This window comes from Morus notabilis, unplaced genomic scaffold (genome assembly GCF_000414095.1).
Source record: "Morus notabilis unplaced genomic scaffold, ASM41409v2 Scaffold714, whole genome shotgun sequence".
NCBI classification, from domain to species: domain Eukaryota; kingdom Viridiplantae; phylum Streptophyta; class Magnoliopsida; order Rosales; family Moraceae; genus Morus; species Morus notabilis.
This window is the reverse complement of record NW_010357895.1, coordinates 61,187-88,702: the sequence shown is the minus strand read 5'-3', so window position 1 is coordinate 88,702 and position 27,516 is coordinate 61,187. Positions and strand designations below refer to the sequence as shown.

The 27,516-nt window shown below is 32.8% G+C and overlaps 2 protein-coding genes across 2 annotated transcripts; both read right to left on the bottom strand.

Moving 5' to 3' along the window:
* Positions 1 to 8,648: 8,648 nt before the first annotated feature.
* LOC21412340 (thaumatin-like protein) lies at positions 8,649 to 9,729 on the bottom strand. The gene has a single exon (XM_024177200.1). The coding sequence runs from the start codon at positions 9,659 to 9,661 to the stop codon at positions 8,981 to 8,983; it is 681 nt and encodes a 226-aa protein (XP_024032968.1). The 5' UTR covers positions 9,662 to 9,729; the 3' UTR covers positions 8,649 to 8,980.
* Positions 9,730 to 18,847: 9,118 nt separating this feature from the next.
* LOC21386442 (endogenous alpha-amylase/subtilisin inhibitor) lies at positions 18,848 to 19,701 on the bottom strand. Its single transcript, XM_010091049.2, has one exon. The coding sequence runs from the start codon at positions 19,686 to 19,688 to the stop codon at positions 18,954 to 18,956; it is 735 nt and encodes a 244-aa protein (XP_010089351.2). The 5' UTR covers positions 19,689 to 19,701; the 3' UTR covers positions 18,848 to 18,953.
* Between the last annotated feature and the right edge of the window lie 7,815 nt (positions 19,702 to 27,516).

Here is a 27,516-nt window from a genome sequence, read left to right as displayed (position 1 = left end):
AAAAAATATACTTTTAGCTACCAAAAGAAGTTTGGTGACAAAAAGAAGTTTTTTTTTGCTGCCAAAAATATACTTTTAGGCATACCTCTTTCACCGGAATCCGTCCACGGTCGCCGAAATCCGCCAATGGCCGGTCGGAGTAGGTGGAGGACGTGCAAACATGGAGAAGAATGGCAAGAGGAGAATGAGCTCCTCCCTATCTCTTCCTCTCTTGTTTGGTCGGCCATTGGCCTCTCTAAGGCATCCTATGCACACGAGCACCCCTAAAAAAACAAAGGAGAGGGGCTGCCTCTCTTAACCAATAAAAAATGCACTAAGGGCTTGTTAACCAATATTCATAGGAGAAGGTATTTGGTCTAATGGGTTGACCAAATATTATGAGATTGAGGGAGTTCAAATGTCTCAAGCGAGTTAATAAAACAAGTGTCCATCCCATTATGGACCGATATTTAACATGCATGCATGTGTTAATTCAAATTAACACAGTTGTCCATAAGATATTTTAATTAATTACAGAGTGAATTATTATGATTATGGAAGTCCACATAAAAATATTCCAACAATCTCCCACTTGAACGACATAATCATACAACAAACATTCACTCATCACAGCATAAGCATCAACTAAGAATCTCACATAATAAACACAAGCCCAAAACAATCATGCATAATAACATATCGATAGGATACAATCATTATACATAATCAAGCGCTAGAGATTTATCTAAGCATGACGACAACTTTAATATATGGATCAAAAACAATGATAGAGACTAACAACCAGATGTCTCTTTTCAACTTGTCACTTTGCCAACTAAAAAGTGTGTCAAACAATATCACGCATAAAGTGACAGATCCATGAATACGCATGTATTATTTGAGGCATAAGCAATCCTTATCAATAACATGTCACACACAAATGACAGTAAACTCCCACTAACTCAATACAACTACAGGCTCCTTACAGTCCCGAGTGGAATGCATGTTCTTAAAACACCTAATAGGTAAGCCTTTAGTGGAACTGCCAACATGTTTATAGGCGTGTTTTCAATAACAATGAGGCCTTTTACAATTTCTTTTACAAAATAGAACACACCATCATTATGCTTGAGCGAAAAATGCTCTTAGTGTTCTAAGAGAAATGTATTATTATGAAACTTTTACAACACAGTTTCAGCCGGTCCAGAAATGGAGTGAACTACTCCTAATGCTGAAACGAGGTTCCACAATCACATCACACAAATAGCCTCACGATACGCCACGTACTCCGCATCACAGACAAGGACGCTACGAGTGTCTATTTGACACTTTTCAATAAAGTAGCTTCTTTTATCATTTAAGCATAAGGGACAACTTTATCTGATCTCTCTTACTTCACCATAAGGACATTACACCTTTAAGAGTTTGTCACTTTAACAAATAATGCTTACTAGAAGAACAAGAATGCATACTGAACCTGTTCGAAACAAGAACAATATAGGTTCTCTGAGACGACCACAAAATACACTTATCCTTGTCACGAAGAATCTACATGCCTGGAAAAATAAGAGGCTTTTCAAGATTCTCAAACCAAAGTGACTAGGCTACATGCTATTCGTCTTAACCAGTAGGTCAGCATCATTAGGTGCGAGCAATTTGTCACCAACATAAAAAACATGAACATGAAACTGCTCACACTGACCTTACACATATGCATTTATCAACAACGTTCTCCATAAAGCTAATGTTAGTGACTGTCTCATCCTAAAATTGAGACGCTACTACCTTGGTGTTATCCATACACTTCCACCCATCATAGAGTTTATCAACACATTAGTGGAGCTAGGAAACACATTAGTGGAGCTAGGAAACACATCCACTCTCAAGTCTATGTCAGTTCTAATACCACGATTTCATAAAGAGAGATCCACACAATTAATGATAACTTGTCCCATTTAGCGTTAAAATAACGGAGATACAAGGCTTGCTCAAGGCTAAAGAAAACAATAAGGGCAACCAACAATAGGCATGTAAAACAAGATCATGCAATTTGCCCTTTATTTAGCCTTCCCAATGATCCAAGCCAATATGATCATTATGTGCTAGAGTCCGTTGAGCAAGGATAGAACTCTTTCGCAAGTAAGGACAATTCATCAAACATCACAACCAAATGCATCAATCCACCACCGATAGGGTAGTAAGATTATGTTGTTCATGACATCCAACAAACTTCCTTCACCGGTCTAAGCATCCTACCAAACAATTAATTATCGATAGGATAATTTAATTGCCCGTATGGATCCTAGCAATATGGTAAATACATACATTTATCCTTAACACTCCAATATCTTATTTGACCATAATATGAGTTTAGTGATTGTGCAAGTCCATATATAATCATTCACAATATTCTCCTACTTGGACTGCATAATCAAAAACATGATACTCATATAATACAAAATGTCAAATAATAATATGTAACCAAAATACATGGATAAAGACAACAAACTTAAGCTCCAACGAGACACAAGCATCCTACTAAGCAATAAAACTATCGATAGGATAATTCCATCACCCGTATGGACTTTCAGAACATAATCAACAAATTAAGTTTATCCATATAATCCCACAATTTATTATTTATTAATGGTATGTGAGTTAGTGATTATGCTAATCCACAAAAATGTTTCTAATTTTCTTCCACTTGGATAGCATAATCAAAACACATAATACTCACATAAAACAAGATATCAAATAATAATGATAATAATAATAAATAAATTATGGATAAACTTATAGCTTAAGCTTTATAATAACACATGAGCTTCTAATTAAAATTTTCATTCTCACTTTAACACAAAAGAGACCATGAATGCCTACACAAAAATTCGGCATTAAAACATTAAACACAAAATGGGCATCTTAAAATTTGAACAAATATCCATATTATATGTCCAAATTTTATTTACTAAAAATTAAATTATGTGGGAGAACAAATAAAATATGACCATATAATATGGAGTAACAAACATTCCCAAAATTTTAGGTCTCAAAATAGTGAGATTTAAAACTGCACAAAAATATATGAAAATTTTTACAATAAATAAATATTTAAATAAAAATATTTTGTAGTAGCTCATGTGCATCCATGTAAGGAGTGCGTGTGACCCATTGCCTTTTTCAAAAGAAAATGTTAAATTTTGTAGGCCCCACGCACGCCAAGTGGGCACTGACGTACGCCTGGCACGCCCTGACACGCGCACTGCGCGCTGACACCTTTTTTTCTGGTCTTCTTCAACCTTGAGACGGGTCAAAAGACCCGTTTTTTACCCAGTTCTAACCCGAAAAATCAAATGCCCATAACTTCCGATCTAGAACTCCGTTTTTGATGATTCAAAAGGGGTTTTGCTCGAAATATTATGCTCTTTCATATTCTGGGATCAATTTTTCTCAACAAGGCCTAAAAATTAGATCCCTAAAAAATCCATAACCGGCCGTTTTCAAGCTTAAAAACACATCGATTCCGGCCAAATTGACCCATGAAACTCAAGGAAATCATCACCTATGAGCCATACTCGAAGTACGTAACCTCAAAATAACATTTCCTTAAGCCAAAAACGGGTTCAAATTTTGGATTTTCCTTGGACCGAAAATGGAAAAATCCAAAAAGTCATAGCTCTAAACCCAAATAAGATGTCTATGATACCATTTTCTAGATTTAAAACAATCTCAACACGATTTAACGATATCAAAAACACTAATCTAGCTAAAAATCTGAAAATTGCCACAAAAATTCTTATTTGGGATTTAGGCATACCTCTTTCACCGGAATCCGTCCACGGTCGCCGGAATCCGCCAATGGCCGGCCGGAGTGGATGGAGAACCTCTTTCACCGGAATCCGTCCAGAGTCTCCGGAATTTGCCAATGGCCGGTCGGAGTAGGTGGAGGACCTGCAAACATGGAGAAGAATGGCAAGAGGAGAATGAGCTCCTCCCTATCTCTCCCTCTCTTGTTTGGTCGGCCACTGGCCTCTCTAAAGCACCCCATGCATACGAGCACCCCCAAAGAAACATAGAGGGGCTGCCTCTCTTAACCAAAAAAAATGCACTAAGGGCTTGTTAACCAATATTGATAGGAGGATGTATTTGGTCTAATGGGTTGACCAAATATTACGAGATAAAGAGAGTTTAAATGTCTTAAGCGAGTTAATAAAATAAATGTCTATTTATTATGGACTGATATTTAACATACATATATGTGTTAATTTAAATTAACACAATTATCTATAAGATGTTTTAATTAATTACATAATAAATTATTATAATTATGGAAGTCCACATAAAAATATTCTAACAACTTTTTATAACAGTATAAAATTCTCACATTAAACTAAATCACAACTTAAATTAAAATTTTAAATTAATAAACTAAACTAAATCACAACTTAAATTAAAATTTTAAATTAATAAACTAAACGCCTCTACCTGAAAATTTATTGAATGCCACGGATATAGTGCCTAGGCTACATCTACATAGGTGGGAAATGTTACTTTTGATGTATGTAACGACAATTCTTTTTGCGTGTGATAATGAGATGGAGGCGGCTTTTGGTTAATATATATTGTACATAATCATTAATGTCTACAGTTTTTTAGTAATGAAGGAGGCAGCCGGCTAATTCGGCACATAGTAATCTTAATGGAGATTCGCGTTTGCGGTGGAAAAAAAAAAAGAAAATAGTAGAAAATAGATTAATATGAAAAGTTTAAAAAAAGTATATAAGTTAATTTTTAGTTATAGAAATTAATAAGTTATAATTTGTTAAGTTATGATTTATAATCAGATAAATTATGGATAAATTTAAGTTATGGTTTATAATTAGATAAATTATAGATAAAAATCGTGAATAACTTATCAAATGTAAATGATCATCATTGCAAGTAAAATAGATTACAGTCTCGTTCATTTTACTAATTCGAGTTTTATTACAGTAAAAAGCTCTAAAAAATAATTATATTTAACTTTTTTACTACAGTAAAAAATTTTCACATAAAATTACATTATAACTTAAATTAAAAATTTAAATCAATGAACTAAACAGCCTATCTAATTAAAAATTTATTGAATGCCACGGATATAGTGCCTAGGCTACATCTACATAGGTGGGAAATGTTACTTTTGATGTATGTAACGACAATTCTTTTTGCATGTGATAATGAAGATGGAGGCGGCTTTTGGTTAATATATATTGTGCATAATCATTAAAGTCTACAGTTTTTTAGTAATGAAGGAGGCAGCCGGCTAATTCGGCACATAGTAATCTTAATGGAGATTCGCGTTTGCAGTGGGGAAAAAAAAATTTTCACAGTATTGGACATGTGTGCTTTTTGCTAAGGCAATAATGTGGGTGGGTCCACCGTCCATGTATAGGGTCTTTTTAGGGTAGGTATTCTTTGTCATCTATGTTTTTGTAAACACTATATTCAATTAAAATCACCTCTAAATAAATAAACATATATAAGTAGAATTATTTTTAAGTTAAGTGAAGACTAGCAAGTAAATTGAATTTGAAGGGTTTAAAAGAACAATTTATTAATAATTATATGAATAAGCTTAAACATCAAATTGATTTTTATTGAATGGAGGTATCATGTAAGGATATAAATATGTATGATGAGTGGGAAAGATGAAATTTATGGATTAAAATATTAAGGAAAAAAACAAAGAATAGAAAGAGATTGACAGCTGGTCGTTTCAGCATTTTTTTTTAGCAGGAGCAAACTAAAAAGAGTTGTTGGAAGAATTTTTTTAAGAGAATAAAATAAATAACAGATTTATAATAAATAATTAAAATAAATAGTAGATTTTAAATTATTTAAAACAGTTTACTGTGTATATTTTTTTTTATGATTAGTAAAAAAAAAATTTTCTACACGTAAATTTTTTTACGACTGAAAAAAAGATTTTTTTTAGGTAATAAAGATTTTTCACCAAGTAAATTATATTTTACAAGTTGTAAATAAAAATTTACATAATAAACTGTTATTTATTTTGAATAGTTTTAACATCTATTATTTTTTCATAAATCTATTATTATTTTTTATTTTTCCTTTTGCTTTGCTATATAAATGAGAAACTCAATTGGTGAAATAGTATCTCTCTCTAAAAAAGCATTTTTTTTTACCGCCGCGCAAAGAAAATATTTTGTTGCGAATGAACAAGATATTGAGGAATTGTCCATACGTAAAATCATAATTATTGATAGGAGCCTTTTCCACATAAAAAGGGAATCTTTTGTTACAATAGAAGCAGAAGTGATGTGGATTATTCAAGAATCGAAGTCGATTTGCTTTATAAAAAGAGGATATCAATGAGCTTCTATGAAATGGTTTCACGGGATTCAGCCAATTGTCTTGATTGTGGGATATCATTGAGAAATAGGAATTTATGTTATTAAAAGATTTCCTGCGATTCTTTCTAGTATGGAATGAGTCAATCATCCACTTTGGTATCTTATTGAACAAAAATGGTGATATTGTTCCTCTATTGATCAAGAATTTCAATTTTTGGAAAGTATCATGATCATCCAATAAGCCCAAGATAGGCTCTCTTAAAACAAGCCCAAGATTTCAAAGGCCACACCGGCATAAAATGCTTATATAAGACTTGATATAAGACCCATTAGTGGGGCATGTCCTAAAAATGTTGATATACCACTCGATATATATATATATATATATATATATATATATAAAGTTTCTTAATCTTCAGTAAGGGCACGTGGTCCCACTGGGCATTAGCTGCATATCATCCAGTTCAATCGAATAATTTATTGCGGTTACTTTGAAGTCTTTGCCAGTACATTAATATCTTTCCATTATTAAAAGATTATAAATAACTAAATTTGTGCAACGTTGTTGCAAACAAACTATATATATACTTTTCTACTGGAAAAAAAAAACTATAATATACGTCTTCTGTTTCAAATTCCATTGCAAGAGGTTTTAGGTATATATATTACTATAGCTGCTACATATGGACTTGCTCTTATGAGCATTTGATAGGTTGATCAAATTTATAAGTTCTATATTATATAAATAAACAATACATATTTTGTTTCTTTTGGAAAACCCAATCCAAATATTAGAGCAAAACGAGCAAAAGCTTAAAAATACTTGGTGCACTATATAAATGTGATTTTTTAACTGTTGAAACCTTGAACAACCAATTCAGAATCTTATATACGTAACGACGTACATGTGCTCATATTTCCTTTCAATTATATCTAAGTATTTGAAATTTGGATAACTAGAAGTCTTGAATATATTTTGTAGCTTGTAATGGAAAAGCTTGGTCTTGATCCGTGAGTCAAACTTCAACTATTGCTGACTCCGTAAATTATGGACAGTTTTTAGCACATAGTTTCTACATATACGTATTAGCAGAGAAATTTTGACCGGCTTATTTCCAACTCTTAATATCAGAAATTCATTTGGGAAAGCAATAGCCGCCATAGGTGATCTTGATCTATTTATATCTTATTCAATTTTCTTATCTTCCGTTTGTTTTACCATTCAAATCACAACATAATCTTTTGCTGACTACATTATTTTCCCTTACAAAAATTTAAATTTAATTTTTTTTATATATTTCTTATATAACTTCACTTTTCAACTTAAATTCTCAACTCGAACAAATGAAATGGATAGAGTTTCAGTATTAACTTCAACCCTATCTATTTACAATGTACGTAGTGACTAAACTCTGGGGAGTGAAAAATAAAGCATTGTAAAACGACTTTGTAAGTGCATGGCAAGTCTTCTTTATATATGTGAATGATGCGATAATAGATAATAGAAGAACGCATAAGGTCCTGATGAAGAATGCACATTACTATCATATTGCTTAAGGGAGCGCCATATATAGTAATATAAGGAAGATAGGTTTTATTAATGGAAAAGAAAAACATAATTAATAACAATATCTTATCTAATGGTTAAACGTCATCACTTCGGCGTCTTCATCGAACTTTTCTTGGTGTTTTCTAGTTTGTTCAATTTTATTTTCGTTTTCGTTTGCTTCGTTAGAGGTTATTTTCAGAAATTTTTGTCATTTTTTTTCCTTTATTTTAAGAAAATTGAGTAGGGGGTTCGGTGAAGGATTTAAAGTTTAGTCGGTGCTACGTAACCTGATTAGATGTGCTAGTTCTTCTTTGACATCGATTATCTCTTATTAAAGAAAAAAAAAGACAATTATTAAAGTTAGACTATTATATATGAATAGAATAATGATCAAGTACGGAATTTCTGTGCATTTTCGAGCCTATAAATAGTAATGAAAGTGTCACTGAGAAAAAATATATGGTATATTTGTTTTCTTTAATTTGAGAAATTTTCTATCTTAATATTTCTTGTTATGTTGAGCGACAATTAATAGTCGGAACCTCGATTTCTGAGAGCCAGCCCTTCAAAGATTGGAATCAAATGAAATGAGTAATGTTACTGACATCGGTGGTGCTCAGCACTATCAACTAATAGAGGGTGGCCGATCTCATAAATTGAGATCCACGTAACTGAGCCCACCTTATATTAATAGTAGTGCTTATCACCGGTAGTGTTTCTAAGCATTTTTCAAATACTAGTTATTGCCTATCTTGTCAGGATCAAGAAGACAACGATTTTTCCACCCCCAACATAAACTAAGAAACGATATTTACATTTCTATAAGATAGGATTTTATATATTATGAAGTTAACAGCTGAACAGTCCATAAATGGAAAGATGATCTATGAGCTTGATAGGATTATATATATGTATATATTAAACGTTGTGGTCACATGATCATCCCATTAGAAAGAAGATCGAGCCACCAACATCCTTATTTTCCCATTATTTTAATACATAACTATCACAATCTTTCGTAACTGATCGTTACATATGCTCCAGATTCTAGTTTTATTTATGCCGAGAAGCCACAGTACTTATAAATTATATATGCACTTCAAGGACAGAACACGACCTTGTAGTTGGTCCCACCAGGGCACGTAAAAGTGCTAGTTTGATCATCCTTCGGATAACTATAAGCATCAGGGCACCTATCCTTGAAATATTTAGAGAAGTTGGTGGGCCCACAGTTGCCAGAATTGCAACAATACTGATCCGTCTTAAAGACAGTACAAGGGTTATTGCAGCCGCCGGGTGCTTTTAACTCTCTGGGACACTGCCCATTGATGTCGGCGGTGCACCGGATCCCGCGGCTGCACCTGTCGGACGTGGGGCTGAACTCCATCGGAACATTGAACCCGTCGACGAGCGAGATGTCGAAGAAATCGAGGTTGTTGAACTGATTCAGCGCGTATTCCGCCAGGGTGTTGGGTGGCTGGCCGTAGGCTTTGCATTCTAGGACCCTACCGCAGTCCCCTGTCTGGCAACTGCCTCGCCCTGCGCCGTCGAAGTTGCAGTTGGTTCGGGCCCAAATGCGAGCGCCTTTTGTGCCTGGGCTCACGTTGATGGTCCAGGTCTCTCCGCGGTTGAGCCGCCTGCCGCCGCCAGGCACGGCGGCACCCCAGACGGTGTAACCACAGTTGTTCCGAATTTCGAACCTGGCTGCATTGGACAAAGGAAAGATGAGGGCTATTAAGAGGAAAGGGATAATGGGGAGGGTTTTGAAAAGACTTGTCATGATATATTAGGAATAATAGAGCAGTTATAAATGTGAAGATGGCTTTAGATAGATTGTTTGCTTTTGGTTTCAAGTGATGCACTATTGGTTATAGGACAATGAGCTTTATATAGAGCTTGGTATATTATATCAAGGTAAATTACCAAAAAAAAAAAATTATATATATCAATGTATGGCTCTAAGTAAAGTGAAACAATTCTCCTGTAGTCGGAAATTTGTGAAAGCTGATGACGACATGCACGTGATGTCATAATTAGTTTAATTGGACCTAGTTTTTTGAGAGAAGTCAAGATATGGATGCATGAAATTTCGTCGAGATTGTCTATTTCGCTGTTGATCAGGATAATATATACACTAATACACGTATAATATGTGTGTGTGTATATATCGACAATATCATGCATGGTTGCTTTTGATCTGCTTAATTAAGGGAACACGTTAACGTACAATTTTTTTTAACATACAAATTTTTTTATTAATGAGCAATTGGCATTAGGAAAAACGGATAATAATTAGCTTTTGTTACATATCTGATGGTCAAGAAAATGTTGATATGAAGATTCTTATTGTTATTTTTAAATTTGTTATTTTTCTAGAAAATGTGAGAGCGTGTTATTTATTTAGCCTCAATTTTCCTACAGTTGAACATAATTTTTCTACAAGTCTATGATGGAAATGACCGATATCCGAAAGAAGGAAAAGTCACATGAATTTATCACGTTGTGGTTTTTGTCCACGTATATACCTTAGCAACTTTTTATTTGTTTATTTGACAATTCAAATTGAGAATTTGAGTTGTGTATGTGAGAGAAAAATAATATAACAAAAAAATTATATTTAAATTTTTATGAGATGAAACATTGTAATAATAAAATTTGAGTTGTGAAAAGAAGAAACATTTTATTTCTTGACAATATCCACCCTCACAATTAATTACTTTTCGATCCACTTTGTTATATTTTTCATACAAAACATGATCGATCATACCCTAGGATTAATTCGTGGTAACAGTCATATATACTATTATATAAAATGCCTTCTTTATTAGCACGTAGGCTGCCTCTCAATTTCAAGCATGCTCCTGCATCATTCTCTCCTCTTTAGAAAAATGCCCCTTTTAGAGTGCACTCATAGAGACTTAAACTTAGGACGGCCTCCTGATACCAACTGATATAGGATTGACGCAACCATTCATCTTAAAAATTGTTAATGATGAGAGAGGCACAATTAAATATCACCCAGGACCAGACTCGGAAATCCTCTCCAAACTCTACAAGTTCTATAGTGGAGATAATACCAAAATAATGATCAAAATATCTTAAGAGAAAACCATTGAGAACCATTCATCTTTTGGACTTTTCAAACATGCCGTGTTGTGTTTGGTATGGAAAGTAACGAATTAATACTGGTGCTTACTTTTATTACGAGGTCTATTAATCATATGCACGTTTAACCATGCGATGCATGCATTTGAATATTTAGCCACGTAAATTTTAAAATGGGGCCCACAGTTTTCAATGGAGATGACTGTGATTTATTTTTGTGTGGTAAAGAAATCCTCGCCTAGGGAATAGTAGTGAAAGCAACAAAAAAAACCTGCATCGTCCAAGAATATTACAAAACTATTAATAAACTGGCTTTAGAAATTTAGAAATTACCATAACATTATATATTATTTAATTTTTCTGCTTTCTCACGACTATGAGTGTGTTCATTTTACAACTTAAGTTATAATTTGAGTTATGATTTGAATTATGTATATGAGAAAAAAAATACTGTAACAAAAAAAGTTAAATTCAAATTTTTAAATTCAAAAAAAGTTAATTTTTCTCCTTTCACTCTATTATATTTTCCAAGTTGAAACTGTGACTATTGTACGCCAGTGAAATCCTGTGGGTAAGAATGAAAAACATATTTATTAATATCTCATTTGGAAAAATAAAAAAGAAGAAAAATAATGTATAAAAGGACAAAAATGATAAGAATGAAAAGAAAAAAAAAAGAAGAAAAAAGCGGAACACAAAAAAAGAAAAGTGCGTGACGAAAATAGGTATGAAAATAAAAATGGGGAACTAAAAAAAAAAAAATATATATATATATATATATATATATTTGTGAGGGTCAATTTAGAGAAAAGAATTAATAAAAAAGAAAAATGTACAATGAGACAAAAGAGGAGACAAAAAAAGAAAGAAGAGATATAGGGAGAGGGAGGAAAGTTAAAGAAAGAAAGAAAGAAAGAAAAAAGAACGCAGAAGGTAAATAAACATATAAAAAAAGGAACTAACAAAATGTTTCGTTAATGCTCTTGAAAAACGTTTTCTCCTTTCTCCTTTTATGTGTATGTACAGATATATAGATATTATATATATATATATATATATTACTAAGGGTAAGGATGAGAACAGAGATTACCTTATCGATGAAAAGTGATTTTAATCTCAGAAGGTAAAATTACTTTCGTATTGTTTATATGGCCGTTTTTAAATACTAATAGTATAAAAAATAATGTCAGATTTTATCCATCTATGTAGATAACAACAGCTATAATAATGTGTCAAGGCCAGTACTAGTGGTCCAACTATTTCATTGCACATAAAGCCCGTCAGTACTTATCTACGTACAACATGCCTAAATATATAGTTTGATTTTGTTCTGTTGAACAAGTGTTCATAATATTTCTTTTAGATAATATCACACAATTCATCAAAGGTTTCGAATTCAAATCGTACAAAAGAACTCAAAAGCGTTGCTGTGAAAAAAAAAAAAAAAGCACTAAAAACTATACTGCAAATGTGTGCAATATAGAATATGAAACCAAGAAGGAAAAATAAGTTTTAATCAAATGATGAGATTTGAGCGATTTCTTTCTTTCTTTTTTTCCTTGGGTGCTTATAACTAAATCTCATTTCATTCGTTAATTTTATCATTTAGCCGTCACATTTTTTAATTATGAAATAAATTCCAAATACCCCTAAATGCATTAACAAATAGGTCCTAAATTTGGTGGTTAAAACATCTCCGTCCTAGAAATCATTTAACAATTGAAAATAAGAAAAATAAACAAAATATTTTCGTTATTCAGTAATTTGTTTACGTCCACGGATCAGGAGTATAATTTTCACTCCATTCATTGATCCTTTACAATTAGTATGTACATGACTATAAATAGATATGGTCCCCAAAAATACAAGCAGTCAATCAATGAGTTAGGCTATCAATTAATCTCCATATAATTACACTAAATTGATAACTATTCACACCTAATTGACAATTATAAATCTCTAAAGATGGAAGGGATCACAAAGATAATTACAATAATCAAAATAACAAATCTCAACACTCTCCCTCAAGTTGGTACATATTAACTTAGAAATAAAGCTTCAATGAGAAAATAAATCCTCTAAATCCGGAAACAATCATCGGATTCCAACATTAAGGCGCAAATCTTCTAAATCCAGAGGTAATAATCAGATTCAACATACCAACTTGGAAATAAAGCTTTGGGCAAATCTTCAATAAGGTTTGACTTTCATTAAACAACTTTAGAAATCTTGCACACCAAAGTCAAGTTCATATCAGTTTCACAGCATATTGATTTCAAGAAGCTTCACATGCCAAGCTCAAATTAACAGGAGCTTCACAACATACTTCAATTTTAAAATTAGCTTCACATGTTAGGCTCATACCAACATGAGCTTCACAATACATGCTTCAATTGTAAAGCTTGAAAATAAGAGCCAAAAATAGAAGAAAAGAGAGAATAAAGAATTTTACGTAGTTCAACAATTCGCCAACGTTCACAGATTAGGAGTATGATTTTTATTCCATTCACTGATGATTTACAATGAGTATGTACATGACTATAAATAGATATTATCTCCAAAAATACAAGCAGACAATCAATGAATTAGGCTATCAATCAATCTCCTATATAATTAACAACTATCCACACCTAATTAACAGCCCCTAAATGAAAACTATAAATCTCTAAAGATATAAAAAAAAAATCACAAGGATAATTACAATAATCAAAATAACAAATCTCAACATTAAAGAAAATACTACACAGCACTAGACCCTATATTACACGCTATCGTGTATATATTGCTAGGTAAATATTACCTTTTTATTTTCCGGAGTATATTTTCTGCAATCACGCTTTTGGAAATACAGTTTTTAGACTATTCGAGATGGAGAATATGCTGTATGATTCTACGGCATTTGCTGAATGACTATTATTTTTATTGCAATTGTTATATTGCAACAGAGTGATAATCATTCCACTTCTTTCTTTGTAGGAATAAATAAATAAAAGTAATTTCTTCAGGAACAAACAAAAAAACAAATAAGAAATTTTTATCAATTACCTCTCTCAAAGCTTTCACAACATATTACCAGTAATGCAAATTCCACGGTTAGTGTTGAGAGCTGCTCTTACCAAAATAGCAGTTGTTTTAAGTTTGACCCCAATAACAGTTTTTATTCTTTTGAATGGGGTAAAACTAACAACATTTTGAATTAGAACACCTCAAGCTCGAGCACAGATAAATATAAACGCTATAATCAGACGGTGAATAACGTCAACTGTAGATACAAATAATATAAACGCAACCACAATATAAAAAGACATCATGAACCGCTAAATTCAAAAATATCAGCTGATAAAATCTGCATGGTCATGGATCCAAACGGCTGTAAGATAATTGGAGCTTTGTCACTATTGTTGAGGACAGGATTTGGTGTGCCATGGAAGATGAAGGTGCGATGAGCAAATGGTGGCAGCAGTGGCCAATGGCGGAGTCACATTAATTAAGCTCAGAGGGGCGGTTGTCCCGACTGGCCGAATAGGCTCCATTAATTTTTACCCCAGTTAAAAGTTTTTCTTACAAAGAGTCTCCTAATTTAAATCATCAAAATATCTTTAGTTGCACAATTTGTGTAGAATTTCTTTTAAAGACAACAATTTGACAACACCTTGCATCTCCTGAGGTCTGCTGCTTTCTTGAATGTAATTTATTTCACTAGTCATCTCATCACTAGAGTTTCTAATTGCGGTGCAAGGAATTTTGTTTAGTTTTTCTTTGTTTTTTCAAATTGGCTTGTACTAACAGTGGTCTTAACCTTATTTAGTGGTTTGTTTGTCTCGTTTTTTGTTTTTAGTTGTTCGATTATTGACGTACCTATTTGGGTGTCCAATTTTAAAACCCAGTATGTATACGTTTATCTCCCTTGAGCATTCGGATCATGGTTTTTTTTTCCTTGTAATTTGAGGTTGTACGAGTCAATTTTGATGTTTGTATTGTCTTGAATCTTGATTTAAAATAGGTTCGTTCCTATTTTCAATCAACCAAAAAGAAAAAGTAAATAATGTACAAAAGTTGCAAAATACCACACATCAATACTGTTTAGTTTAACACTAAAAGACCACCTTCTTCCTCATTTGGTAATTCATTATTTTAGGTGCAATTATAGTTAGCATCTAAATCTAACAGGTTCCATTTCTTTCTACAAGTGGTGAAATGGTGGATGTGTACAGTAATGCAATTGGAGCATAAGGCGAAGCCAACAAATCATAGTAAATTTTTGGCCCCCAAAATTATTGTTCAAACAAGTGTACTTCGTGCTTAGTTGAATTTTAGATATAGAAAACAACCCAACTAAAACCAGAAAAATAATAGTGTCGTCGTGTATAAATAATTTCTTCAATCGATCAGTTAAATTTAAAAAGTTTAACAAATTAATGCTATTTGCGCAATAGGCTTTTAAGAACATAGAATATACATAATTAATTTTTTTTTGAATGAATATATATAACAATTAGATTTGGAACCTTAATTATAGTCTCGATCATTATTAGAAAAAAGGGATATTTACCTTTTCTTCTCCTTATATTTTAGAATTATTAAAAAACTATACCTTTATTTTTTTTATCTCCTCAAATGTGTACCTTCAAATTAGGTTTGATACACAAACCTATACCATTTCAAGATCATGCCTCGATTTTGAGCCCAAAAATAAGAAGACTCCCCTCAAATAGGAAAATAAAAAAAAATGAATAACAATAATAAAAAACTTTACTTACAGTTCTATCCAAAACACCCTCAAAATGAGTTTGTGTGTCATTTTTGGAACTGCCTCTTTCCTTAATTTTAAACATCAAAATCAATTATTGACTAAGATAAGGTATATGATTTTATATTACACAATTTTGCTTGTATTTTCATTTGTTTTTCTATTTTTTTCTTTTACCAATGAAATCTTAAATTCTAAAATTTCCAGTTATAATTTTGCATTCAAGGTTATTATGAAAAAAGAAAAGATTATTAAGTGGTAAAAAAAGACAGTATGTACAAATTTCATAAAGCTGAAGAATATAATCAGCTGGTAAAAAAGAGGGTGCAGTAATTGAATGAGAAAACGGTTATTGTATGAGAGGAACCTAATTAAATTATATGAAGGTGTCAATATCAAATTAAAGGGCATAATTGTATACATATACATATATAGATATATCATGTCTTATAAAATGCATGTGTTTGAATATTTAGCCACCTAAATTTTAAGATGGAGCCATGTACAGCTTTTAATTAACGGAGAGGATCAAAATTTGCGGTAAAGAAGGCTGCCACATATGGTGTAAAGGAAGATTGTGTAAAAGATAAGATGATGTCCATCGCACGATTCTATTAAAATTACTGTGAAAGGATATGAATCCTATGGTAAACATTTTTTGTCGATTCTGCACCAATAAACCATTAAGTTCGATCTGTTTTATACAAATTACTTACACAACCAAGTGCACAAGCCTTCCCGGGCCGGGTTTCAAGTTCTGCCCCCGAGGATGCACTCTCCACATCCTATCGAGGCCATCAGCGGGCTTACCGGTTCGCAAGATCTCTTTTATTAAGAAATCATTCATTAAACATTATGAAATCGTTATTATAATCCCACGAACTACAACAAGCCGTGGGTTCCCATGAACTACAACAAGCCGTGGGTTCCGTGAACTACAACAAGCCACGGTTTTTAAATATTTTTCTTTTGCAAACAAGCCCCTTTCTTTAAACATTTGCAAAGCCAAACTCTTTTGAAAATTAGGCTCACAAGGAAAATGGGTTAGAAATCCTACCTCGAAATTACCAAACCTGTGGCTAGCGGCGCACTATTCAGCTTCCGCTTTCTCAAGCCACTCAATCCAAGTCCTCAGCTATCATTGTTACAAGACAATACTTTAGGATTCCAAACTCATTCCTAAAGTAATTTGGACTCAATCATATCCTTTAATTTTCTATTAGTGTGCCATAATCAATTTCATGTTTCAAATCATAATTTCAAGGGTTTTAATTCCAAAATATGGATTAAAGATGCTAAAAATACCCTTGGTAAATATACGATATGCCGGCGGTCTCCCATTGTCGGCCGACCGCCGGTGGGTCACCGGCCGGCCGCACTATAAGCTGATACCTTATGATCCATAACTTGACAGATTACGCATCCAGTCATCGGTGTTAATCATAATCTAACAGGTTATGATCCATAGAAGAAATGAGTGAATTTAAAATAAAAAATTAGAATTACAAAATGACCTATTAATTTTTAAAATTTAGTAAATAGGTTAATTTACCTCCATAACTTTTAAATTTTGGCCTATTTTCTACAATTTCTTTTTTTTTATATTGTACTTTAATCCTAAAATCAAATTTCTCTGCAGTTAAATATTTTTCCTTAAAAAGAGGAATTATTTTGAGAATATGATCAGAAAAATATGCTTGTCATGGTTGTTTCACTCTTTCACTTTACTAGAAGTAGAGATCATGATGAGAATCAGATTCTTATAATAGCTAGATGTTGGACACTGATTTTAATCTCAAATGGTCAAAATGACTTTCTCTTTATGGTTTATTTAGTCATTAATTAACCTCATCTAAAAATTTGTTTTTGAAAAGGACGTTTTCTTGTAATTAGACCCATACTAATGGATATATATTGTCACTATTAATGTATAAATGACAAATCAAGAATGAAGCCACAATATGGATATTCATATCACTCTTTTATATCAGTAGAGATAGGAATAGGGATGAGAAGCGGAGCCCCTAAAGCTAGCTAGATTTTTTTTTTTTTTAAGAATAATGCTAGCTAGATTTTGGACAGTGCGTGATATTATTTTCTTCGTACTTTTTCTAGCAATTGGATCATATACTAATAGATATTATTACAATTAATGTATAATATTTTGTCAAATGCTCTTTTACAATTTTGATTTTCTTATGATATACTTATTTTTTTTTTTTTTTCGGTTTACGCTTATTAAATGATTTCTTTTTTTCTTCTCATTTTCTCCGACTAAATAATTTCTTTTATATGTATTTCTTTTTTTCTTCTCATTTACTCCGACTATATAATTTCTTTTATATGTATCCTTATTTAATTGTCTTTGTTTCTTTTTTGGTTTCGTAAAACGAGTCATGTATAATTTAATGCTATTCGATTTTGAGTTTTTAATATTCTATTAGCTTGCTTGCTTCTATTAAAATATTTTTTCGGATGTGTTCCAATTTTTTTTAAATACTTATAATGTCATAACTCAAAAGATATTCGCATCAATACTTTTTTTATATTATAATGTCACAACAATTTATTCTCATACATGTCTATTTGAACAATTTTTTTATTCGCACAATCTGTATTGGATTTACAACACTTTGACAACATTTTCCATCTTCTGAGGTCTGCTGCTTTCTCAAATGTAATTTATTTCGCCGGTCATCTTATGGCTAGAGTTTCTATTTACGATGCTTGGATTTTTGTCTAGTTTTTCTTTGTATTTTCAAATTGGCTTGTACTAATAGTGGTCTTAACCTTATTTAGTGGTTTGTTTGTCTCGTTTTTTGTTTTTAGCAGTTCGATCATTGGCGTACTATTTGGGTGCCCAATGTCAAAACCCAGTACGTATACCTTTATTTCCTTTGAGCATTCGGATCATGGTTTTTTTTTTTCCTTGTAATTTGAGGTTGTACTAATCAATTTTGATGTTTGTATTGTCTTGAATCATGATTTAAAGTATGTTCGTTCCTATTTTCAATCAACCAAAAGAAAAAACGTAAATAATGTACAAAAGTTGCAAAATATCACACATCAATACTGTTTAGTTTAACACTAAAAGACCACCTTCTTCCTTATTTGGTAATTCCTTATTTTAGGTGCATACATAGTTAGCATCTAAATCTAATGATATTAGATGCATTACAAGACGGAAGAAGCAAAGTTTCATTTAGAAAATTAAGCATTAGAAGTACTCATTTTTCAAGTGCTGATCACTCTGTGGTTCTGCGGAGGCCCTGAATGCAAATGGCACCGAAGTATCAGCCAGAGACAGACGCTCAATTCCATCGCTATCAGCAAAGATTCCAATGGTTTGGCAATCATCTGATGAGCGCACAGATTGATCCGACACATAGACAGGACACCATAGAAGCTTGTACTGACGCAGAGGACGTTCGGAGTATCTTTCAATTTTGAACCAACCGGGCCTGGTGAAGCCCGAGTTGTCACCAACAACCACAAATTGTTGTCCGAAAACTTGGTCGGGACGATTAATAACCTTCCACAATGAGTCGCCACATACGTGTGATACAGCGGCATCAGGAAACTGGATGTTGAGAAATGTGGACTCTCGGATAAATTCGTCTTCGTCGGGTAGGATGGGCGAAAATTTTACTGGAATACTTGGTGTTGGTTGTGGATCAATTACAAATCTTTCAATTTTGTGTTGAACCCAACAGGTTCCATTACGGTTTACGAGTGGTGAAATGGAGGAGACAACTCCTATTGGCAACGGCTTTGAAGGCCAAGCAATCAAATGATAATATTCGCCCTTTCGGAGTTCATTCCCTGAAACGTCAACAACTGCAGGAGGCAGAATGCCATTAGGGTTGGCAGACTCTCCTTTTGTTGTGAAGGAAACGAGGAGGAGGGACAATGTGAATAAAGTGGTAGCTTCCATTTGCGTTATTTTTGGCATTTTTTTGTGTAGAAATGACGCTGAAAAAGCTTGTATTTATAGAATTTCCGAAAAAAAAAGCTTGTATTTATAGATAAAGATTCAGTCCCAATATTACGTGTCCAATATTATGCATGTTTTTAGTCTGGAAATTCCTCCCACCTACCCATTGTGCACGTTTTAACGTTTAAAATTATGAAATTTCACCCTAAAATTATTGTTCAAACAACAAGTGCGCGTGCTTCATTGAAATTAGTCTGGTGGTATAGAAATAACTTCTTTAATCCGTCAATTAAATTTAAAAAAGTTTAACAAATACTATTTCAAAATACTCTTTAAAAAAATCAAATAATTAGATGTGGGACATTGATTATTATAATGTCGCTCTTATTAAAAGAAATTAACTTTTTTTATGATTTATCCACGGTAGCTCTTTCGTTGTTTGGAGTTTAGAATATTGAAGGATTTCGTGAATTGTGAAAATTTTTCAATCTTGAGTTAGTTTGTGTTTGGATTAATTACAAAAATTTCCCACAAACTATGATCTTTGTAACACTTTGCTCTCCAAACTTTAAAAAATAACATCCGTCGTCCTCGAACTCTGTTCTGTTAATAATTGTGCCCCTTCTGTTACAATGAGTGACGGAACAAAATTTGGGAGGGAGGGATGTTACTTTTTAAAGTTTGAGAGACAAAATGTTACAAGAGTTATAATTGGGGTGAATTTTTATAATTAATCCTTTATCTTTTTTATTGATAAGGTAGGTGTATGCAATAATGGTTTTAAATGCTTTCGATGACCAAACGAATGCTTGTTTATACTCCTTTGGTCTTCCTTTTTTTTTTATACTATATTTTTTACGTACCAATTATGCATGTTTTTAGCATGGAGATTTCTCCCACCTTCCAATTTGTAGGTTAGCCCTCTAGAATACAAATTCTCACGGACTATACACTTGGTATCCTATGTTTACATCATGTAATGTTACAGTAAATTTTCTGCATCGTATTATGAAATTTCACCCCCAAAATTATTGTTCAAACAAGTGTACTTCGTGCTTAATCGAATTTTAGATACAGAAAAGAACCCAACTAAAACCAGAAAAATAATAGCGTCGTCGTGTATAAATAATTTCTTCAATCGATCAGTTAAATTTAAAAAAGTTTAACCTATTTGCGCAATAGGATTTTAAGAACATAGAATATAGATAATAATTTTTTTTTGAAGGAATATATATAACAATTAGATTTGGAACCTTAGTTAGAGTCTCGATCATGATTAGAAAAAAGGGATATTTACCTTTTCTTCTCTTTATATTTTAGAATTATTAAAAAACTATACATTTACTTTTTTATCTCCTCAAATGTGTACCTTCAAATTAAGTTTGATACACAAACCTATACCTTTTCAAGATCAAGCCTCGATTTTGAGCCCAAAAATAACAAGACTCCCCTCAAATAGGGAAAAAAATGAATAACAATAATAAAAAACTTTACTTACAGTTTTGGCCTAAAATATCCAAAACACCCTCAAAATGAGTTTGTGTGTCATTTTTTAAAGCTGCCTCTTTTCTTAATGATAGTTTGGTAATTTTAAACATCAAAATCAATTATTGACTAAGATAAGGTATAGAATTTTATATTACACAATTTTGCTTATATTTCCATTTGTTTTTCTATTTTTTCTTTTACCAATGAAATCTAAAATTCCAAAATTTCCAGTTATAAATTTTGCATTCAAGGTTACTATGAAAGAGGAAAAGATTATTAACTGATAAAAAAGACAGTATGTACAAATTTCATAAAGCTGAAGAATATTATCAGCTGGTAAAAAAGATGGTGCATTAATTGAATGAGAGAACGGTTATTGTATGAGAGGAACCTAATTAAAATATATGAAGGTGTTGATATCAAATTAAATGACATAATTGTATACATATACATATATAGATATATCATGTCTTATAAACCATGTGATGCATGTGTTTGAATATTTAGCCACCTAAATTTTAAGCTGGGGCTATGTACAGCTTTTAATTAACGTAGAGGATTGAAATTTATTTTTGCGGTAAAGAAGGCTGCTATGGTGTAAAGGAAGATTATGTAAAAGATAAGATGATGTCCATCGCACGATTCAATTAAAATTATTGTGAATGGATATGAATCCTATGGTAAACATTTTTGTCAAAGGAAAATAGAATTCATTATCATGAGGAGAAATCTCACCACTTACAAATTAATGGATCCCATCTATCCGTGAGAATAATTAGTGAAAATGCTCTTTATGAACTCAAGAACAAGCTCTTTAAAGTGTCATTATTTCATATACACGTTTTTCTTGGTGCCGCTTTACAATGTCTTCAGCACCTTGTCTTTTGCGTACTTGAAACGGAATAAATATATAAATAAAGGCAAAACAGAAAAGCCAAAAAGTTAAAAGGAAAAACACTAACAATGTCTTTCTTGTAAACCGTAAACGTTTATCTACTTTATTGAACAATATACTACTCTAATCACATGGCGATAATACGTTTTCATGCTCCCAAAACGACTGGAGCAAAAGATTAATCATAAATCATTCTGAGTGGCTAATTTATTTTACAATTACGAGAAAGTTTGTAGATAATGTGTCGGCTGAAAGTATATTGTCGCAGATGAACAAGGCAACACAATTATAAATTTAGTGCATCTTGCACGAGAAAATCTGCTCCATTCTTTAAATTGATGAATCAGATAGTGGATCGGAAATGAGCGTACCTAATAATATAATATGTGAGTTGTCAGTTTTTATATTAGTTTGTGTTAAATATATTATCACGTAAATTAATAATAAAATATATTATTCTTAATAATAAAATAACAACTCACATATCATATCAATTAGAGCACGAGTTGAGATTAAAACTGATGTCTTAACCATTACTCGTTTTTATATACACATAAGTAACAAATAATGCTAGATATACCATATCTTACAACATGTTTTATAAACCATGCGATGCATTTATTTGAATATTTAGCCACGTAAATTTTAAAATGGGGCCCACAGTTTTCAATGGAGATGACTGTGATTTATTTTTGGGTGGTAAAGAAATCCTCACCTAGGGGATAGTAGTGAAAGCAACAAAAAAAAACCTGCATCGTCCAAGAATATTACAAAACTATCAATAAACTGGCTTTAAAAATTTAGAAATTACTATAACATTATATATTATTTAATTTTTCTGCTGCTTTCTGACCACAATGAGTGTGTTCATTTTACAACTCAAGTCATAATTTAGTTATAATTTGAGTTGTGTATATGAGAAAAAAAATACTATAATAAAAAAGTCGAATTCAAATTTTTATCAAAGAAAATAGGGAGAAAGAAGGAAATAGGCCAAGACTTGAGATGAATTAAAATTAATATGCCAATAGTTTACATAAGTTAATAAATATGCCAAATTACTATTTTCGTCAATAACTTGTCTGGTTATTATCATAACTTGATAAGTTATTGTCCATAACTTATCTGCTTATGAACCATAACTTGACAAGTTTGTCCATAACTTATCTGGTTATGAACCATAACTTGACAAGTTTATCTATAACTTATCTGGTTATCAACCATAACTTGACAAGTTATAGCTTATTAATTTTTATAACTAAAAATTAGCTTATATACTTTCTTAATGTTTTCATATTGGCCTATTTCCTACTATTTCTGAAGAAAATAATGTATCATTAAAATTTAAGTTGTGAAATAAATAAGGCCTATATCTTCTCGAAAAATACAATATTATATAATGAGTATTGTTTAATTACATTGTTCACACTTGTTTATGGTATTTATTCTTCTATCAAAATTTTGGGTATACCAGAAGGCTTCTATTTACTACGATTTCTATTTCTATTTTTATTCATTTTCCCTTTCAACCTGATTCCACTGCAGATTTTTTGCTTCACGTGGCCAGGAGAGGTAACCAACTATTAACACCTGGATTTTCTTACATTTTATTCCTTGAGAAGTACTTATGGAATGTCCGAGATAGCAAAATTTAATAGTTAAGTTAAAATATAACAAAATTTTTGAAATAGTAGCATAATCTAATATCATTAAAATAATGACTATAGGGATAATTATAATAACTATTTTATATTTTTATTATATATTCAAAATTTTGTTAAATTTCAATTAAAGGTATGAAATTCCTTCAAAGGACACAACATTTGAAACGTAGAAAAAGAAATGAGGGAGCAAAAGAGCAGAGAGTTAACAAAAGCCCCATAATTTCTTCATAGTAAGATAATTTCATCAATGGTTCATTCAAGTAGTAGTAGCTGCAAGACACCCTGTTGTAAAGCATATTTTGGCTCCAAATGATATTTACAACCATGCAATTAACGAGCATAATTTACAGAAGGCCAATGTGGGTGCTCCATAATTTCTTAGGGCTCTCTATATGTAGCCAAGCATTAAAGAATTTTGAGTCCTGCTAAGTTACAGATTTTTATTTGTTAAGCCCCGAAAAATTCAACAAGGGGTAAATAAAATAGAAAGACAAGTATTATCTACACCTTTTGGCTCCGAGTTCTTCTAGCGACCTGAAATAAGAAAACCAAAGTAAACCCTTCCGTGAGAAAGGACATTAACAATCAGAAACAAATATATATATATATATATATATACATATATATATATATATATATATAGATTGAATGATGATAACCACGAATCGTGCATTCGTGCTAAATTTCTTTACAGCTAAGCTACTGTTTTCGAACAAAAAGTTTCTTCCAATACTTAATCTCGTATCACCAAAAGTCATGGTAAGGGGGGAAAAATATACATATATACATATATATGTGTATATATATATATATACACACACGCACCCACATAGATTCTGAATAAGCACAGTTACACATATAGAATCTATATTTTGAAAGATAAACAAGATCAAATACGTGACTTGGTATTCTTCTCAAAAAACAATTTCTGCGCGTCAAGACCACGTTATGGCCACAAAGTAAGGTTTCCACTGAAAGAGCCAATTTATCCACAAAATCCAAAATTATCTTAAGCTTTCTGCCTTTTTTTGGTCGATTCTGCACCCATAAACCATTAAGTTAGGAAGAAAATCCTTATCAATATAAAAGATTTAATGATTCAGTAGAAAGAGATTTAATGATTCAATGAAGAATCAAAGACCAAAAAAATCTTTATCACTACAAAAGAAGTTCCAAACCGCCCCCGTGCAACAAAGAAAACAATGGTGCTAAATCAGAAGCGTCCTTGCCGATAAAATTTCGCAAGAAACAAGAGGGGGTAAGAATGATGGAGAGGATATCAATTACTTGATTACTCAAAGAAGTTGTTTTAAATTTGTAGTGGCAGATGGTCAGTGTTGACGGTTGGATTTCGTCAACAATAAACCCGCCGGATTACCTTGGGGTTACCCTTTGGATTACCGGCTTATGGGTTCAGTGAAAGTGTGGATTCTAGTTTGATTTAAGTATTTTTGTGTTTGAATAAACTATATGTAAATGAACAAGAAGAATTTTATAGTGGTTCACTCTATAAAATTAGGAGCTACATCCACTGTATATATTATATTGCCTTTGTGGAGATCATAGTTTACAATGAATGCTATCTCTCTCCCTCTCGTTCTTTTTCCTTTGGAATTTTTCTGGCCCCCTTCCCCATTGGGGTCTTTCTTCTTTTATACTCGGGCTTCCTTCACTGGGTGGGTTTCCTTCGTAGGTAGGAACACTCAAGTGCTCTCCCTCTCTAGGCCCAGACATAGCCCACTAATTAGTACTGTTCACTCAACCAATTAGTCTTCTATTACGGCTCTGTGACTCTCCGTAATTTTTTTTCCCCCCGGGGGGGGGGGGGGGGGGGGAGCGGTTTGTAAGCTTGCAATTAATGCTGTCAGACTTCTCTTATCTTTGCATGTAACCTATCATGTCAAAAAGGGACGTTCCCCTCGTCGTCAGTGGTTGTTTAACCTTCCTCGCCCCTTCTAGTGGTCTCTTCTGCAGTCGAGGGATCTTGTCGTGTTAACCCAGGCGGAATCAACCGTCGACGCCTCATGGGGTCGTCGCCCTAATCATGGACTTTATCTTCGGGCTCTATAGCCGATCTTGAGGGAAACGAAGCGTCAAGGGTTGAGTGCTCGGCGGAAAGCAAGTATAGCCACGTGTCGTGGCGCCGTTGGTCCAGGTGTCCATCACATTTTTCCACACAACAGTCAGTGAGACTGATTTTTTGTGGGCTCTTCCTCCAAACTGCCTTCTTTATTGGTCATGATTCAGAAAGTTCAAGTCTTTTCACAATTTGAATCACAACTCAGACTTTTTTGCTAGTGTTTTCTCTCGTCAAAATTTAAATTCAACCTGTTGTTACAGTGTTTTCTCACATAAGATTCACTTTACAACTTGAGCTGTGAAAAGAACGTAAAGTGCTGTGGTGGTGGGTGGGGTTAGATCTGTTTTATGTACTTTGGGTGGGTACAGAAGGATATTTGAAGACGAACATCAAGATAGGAAGAAAGGAAAAGTGTTGTGCAAGTGGGTGTAGTTTAACTGAAGAATTTTTTATAGGGCACTCCTATTTTCTTTTTACGTTGTATTAGAAACTGATAGTATAGTCTTTTGGGTTTTCCTTTTCTTGCTGTTGTGTACTGCTTGGAGTTGTTGTCCTCTCTGTTTTCTTGGTAGTTATACTTGTTTCACAAATGACTACACGTCAATTCTGGTTCACTACCAACAAGAGTTGCTAAGGCCCAAAGCAAGTCCCGACTGTCATTCAGTACCTATTTATGTTTTGCAATCATCTTTTTGAAATAAATAATTGACAACTATTTAAGGCCTCTTCTACGTGTGTGTGTGTGTGTGTCATCCAAGACCATATGCGCTGAAATGCAACAGTCAGGTTAAATTTTGCGGGCAACCCTGACATAGTATCCGCTAGATGTTTCTTTGACTAAGTCTCTTGAAAGACCTTTCGTCAAAGGATCCGCTAAGTTCTTGTTTGTCCTAACATAAATAATATTAATAACACTATCGGTTATTAATTGTTTAACATATTCATGTCTCAAGCTAATATGTCTAGATTTTCCATTATAAACCTTGTTATAAGCTCTAGACAAAGTAGCTTCACTGTCACAGTACAAAGAAATAGATGGCATCGGTTGTGGCCACAACTCAATATCAAACAATAGATTTCTTAGCCATTCCGCTTCTTTGCCTGCAGTGGCAAGTGCTATAAACTCACTCTCCATCGTAGAGTGAGTTATGCACGTTTGTTTCTTAGAAGCCCAAGAGACGACTCCTCCTGCAATTGTGAAAATCCACCCAGATGTAGATTTATTATCACTTGCACTTGTTATCCAACTTGCATCCGAGTACCCTTCAAGTACGGTCGGATAGTCATTATATGACAAACCCAAGTTAATGGTTCTTTTAAGATAACCAAGTACTCTTCCAATTGTATTCCAATGTTCGATACCCAGGTTACTCGTGAACCTAGACATTTTGCATACCGCAAATGCTATGTCGGGTCTTGTACAATGCATATCATACATTAAGCTACCAATCACACTAGCATATTCAAGCTGTGCTACTACTCTGCCTGCATTCTCTAGTAATTTAACGCTAGAATCATATGGGATATTTGCTTCTTTAAACTTCAAATGATTGAATTTAAGAAGCACCTTCATAATGAGATGAGATTGACACAACGAGTAACCCCCACTATGCGTCCTCACTCTTACGCCTAAGATAGTATCTACTTCACCAAGATCTTTCATCTTAAATTGTGAAGTTAGATATTTCTTGGTATCATTTACCCCTTGCATGTTTGTTC

Bases quoted from the DNA above. Each gene is read 5' to 3' on its own strand.
- LOC21412340 (XM_024177200.1), bottom strand. From the start codon at position 9,661: ATGACAAGTCTTTTCAAAACCCTCCCCATTATCCCTTTCCTCTTAATA.
- LOC21386442 (XM_010091049.2), bottom strand. From the start codon at position 19,688: ATGCCAAAAATAACGCAAATGGAAGCTACCACTTTATTCACATTGTCC.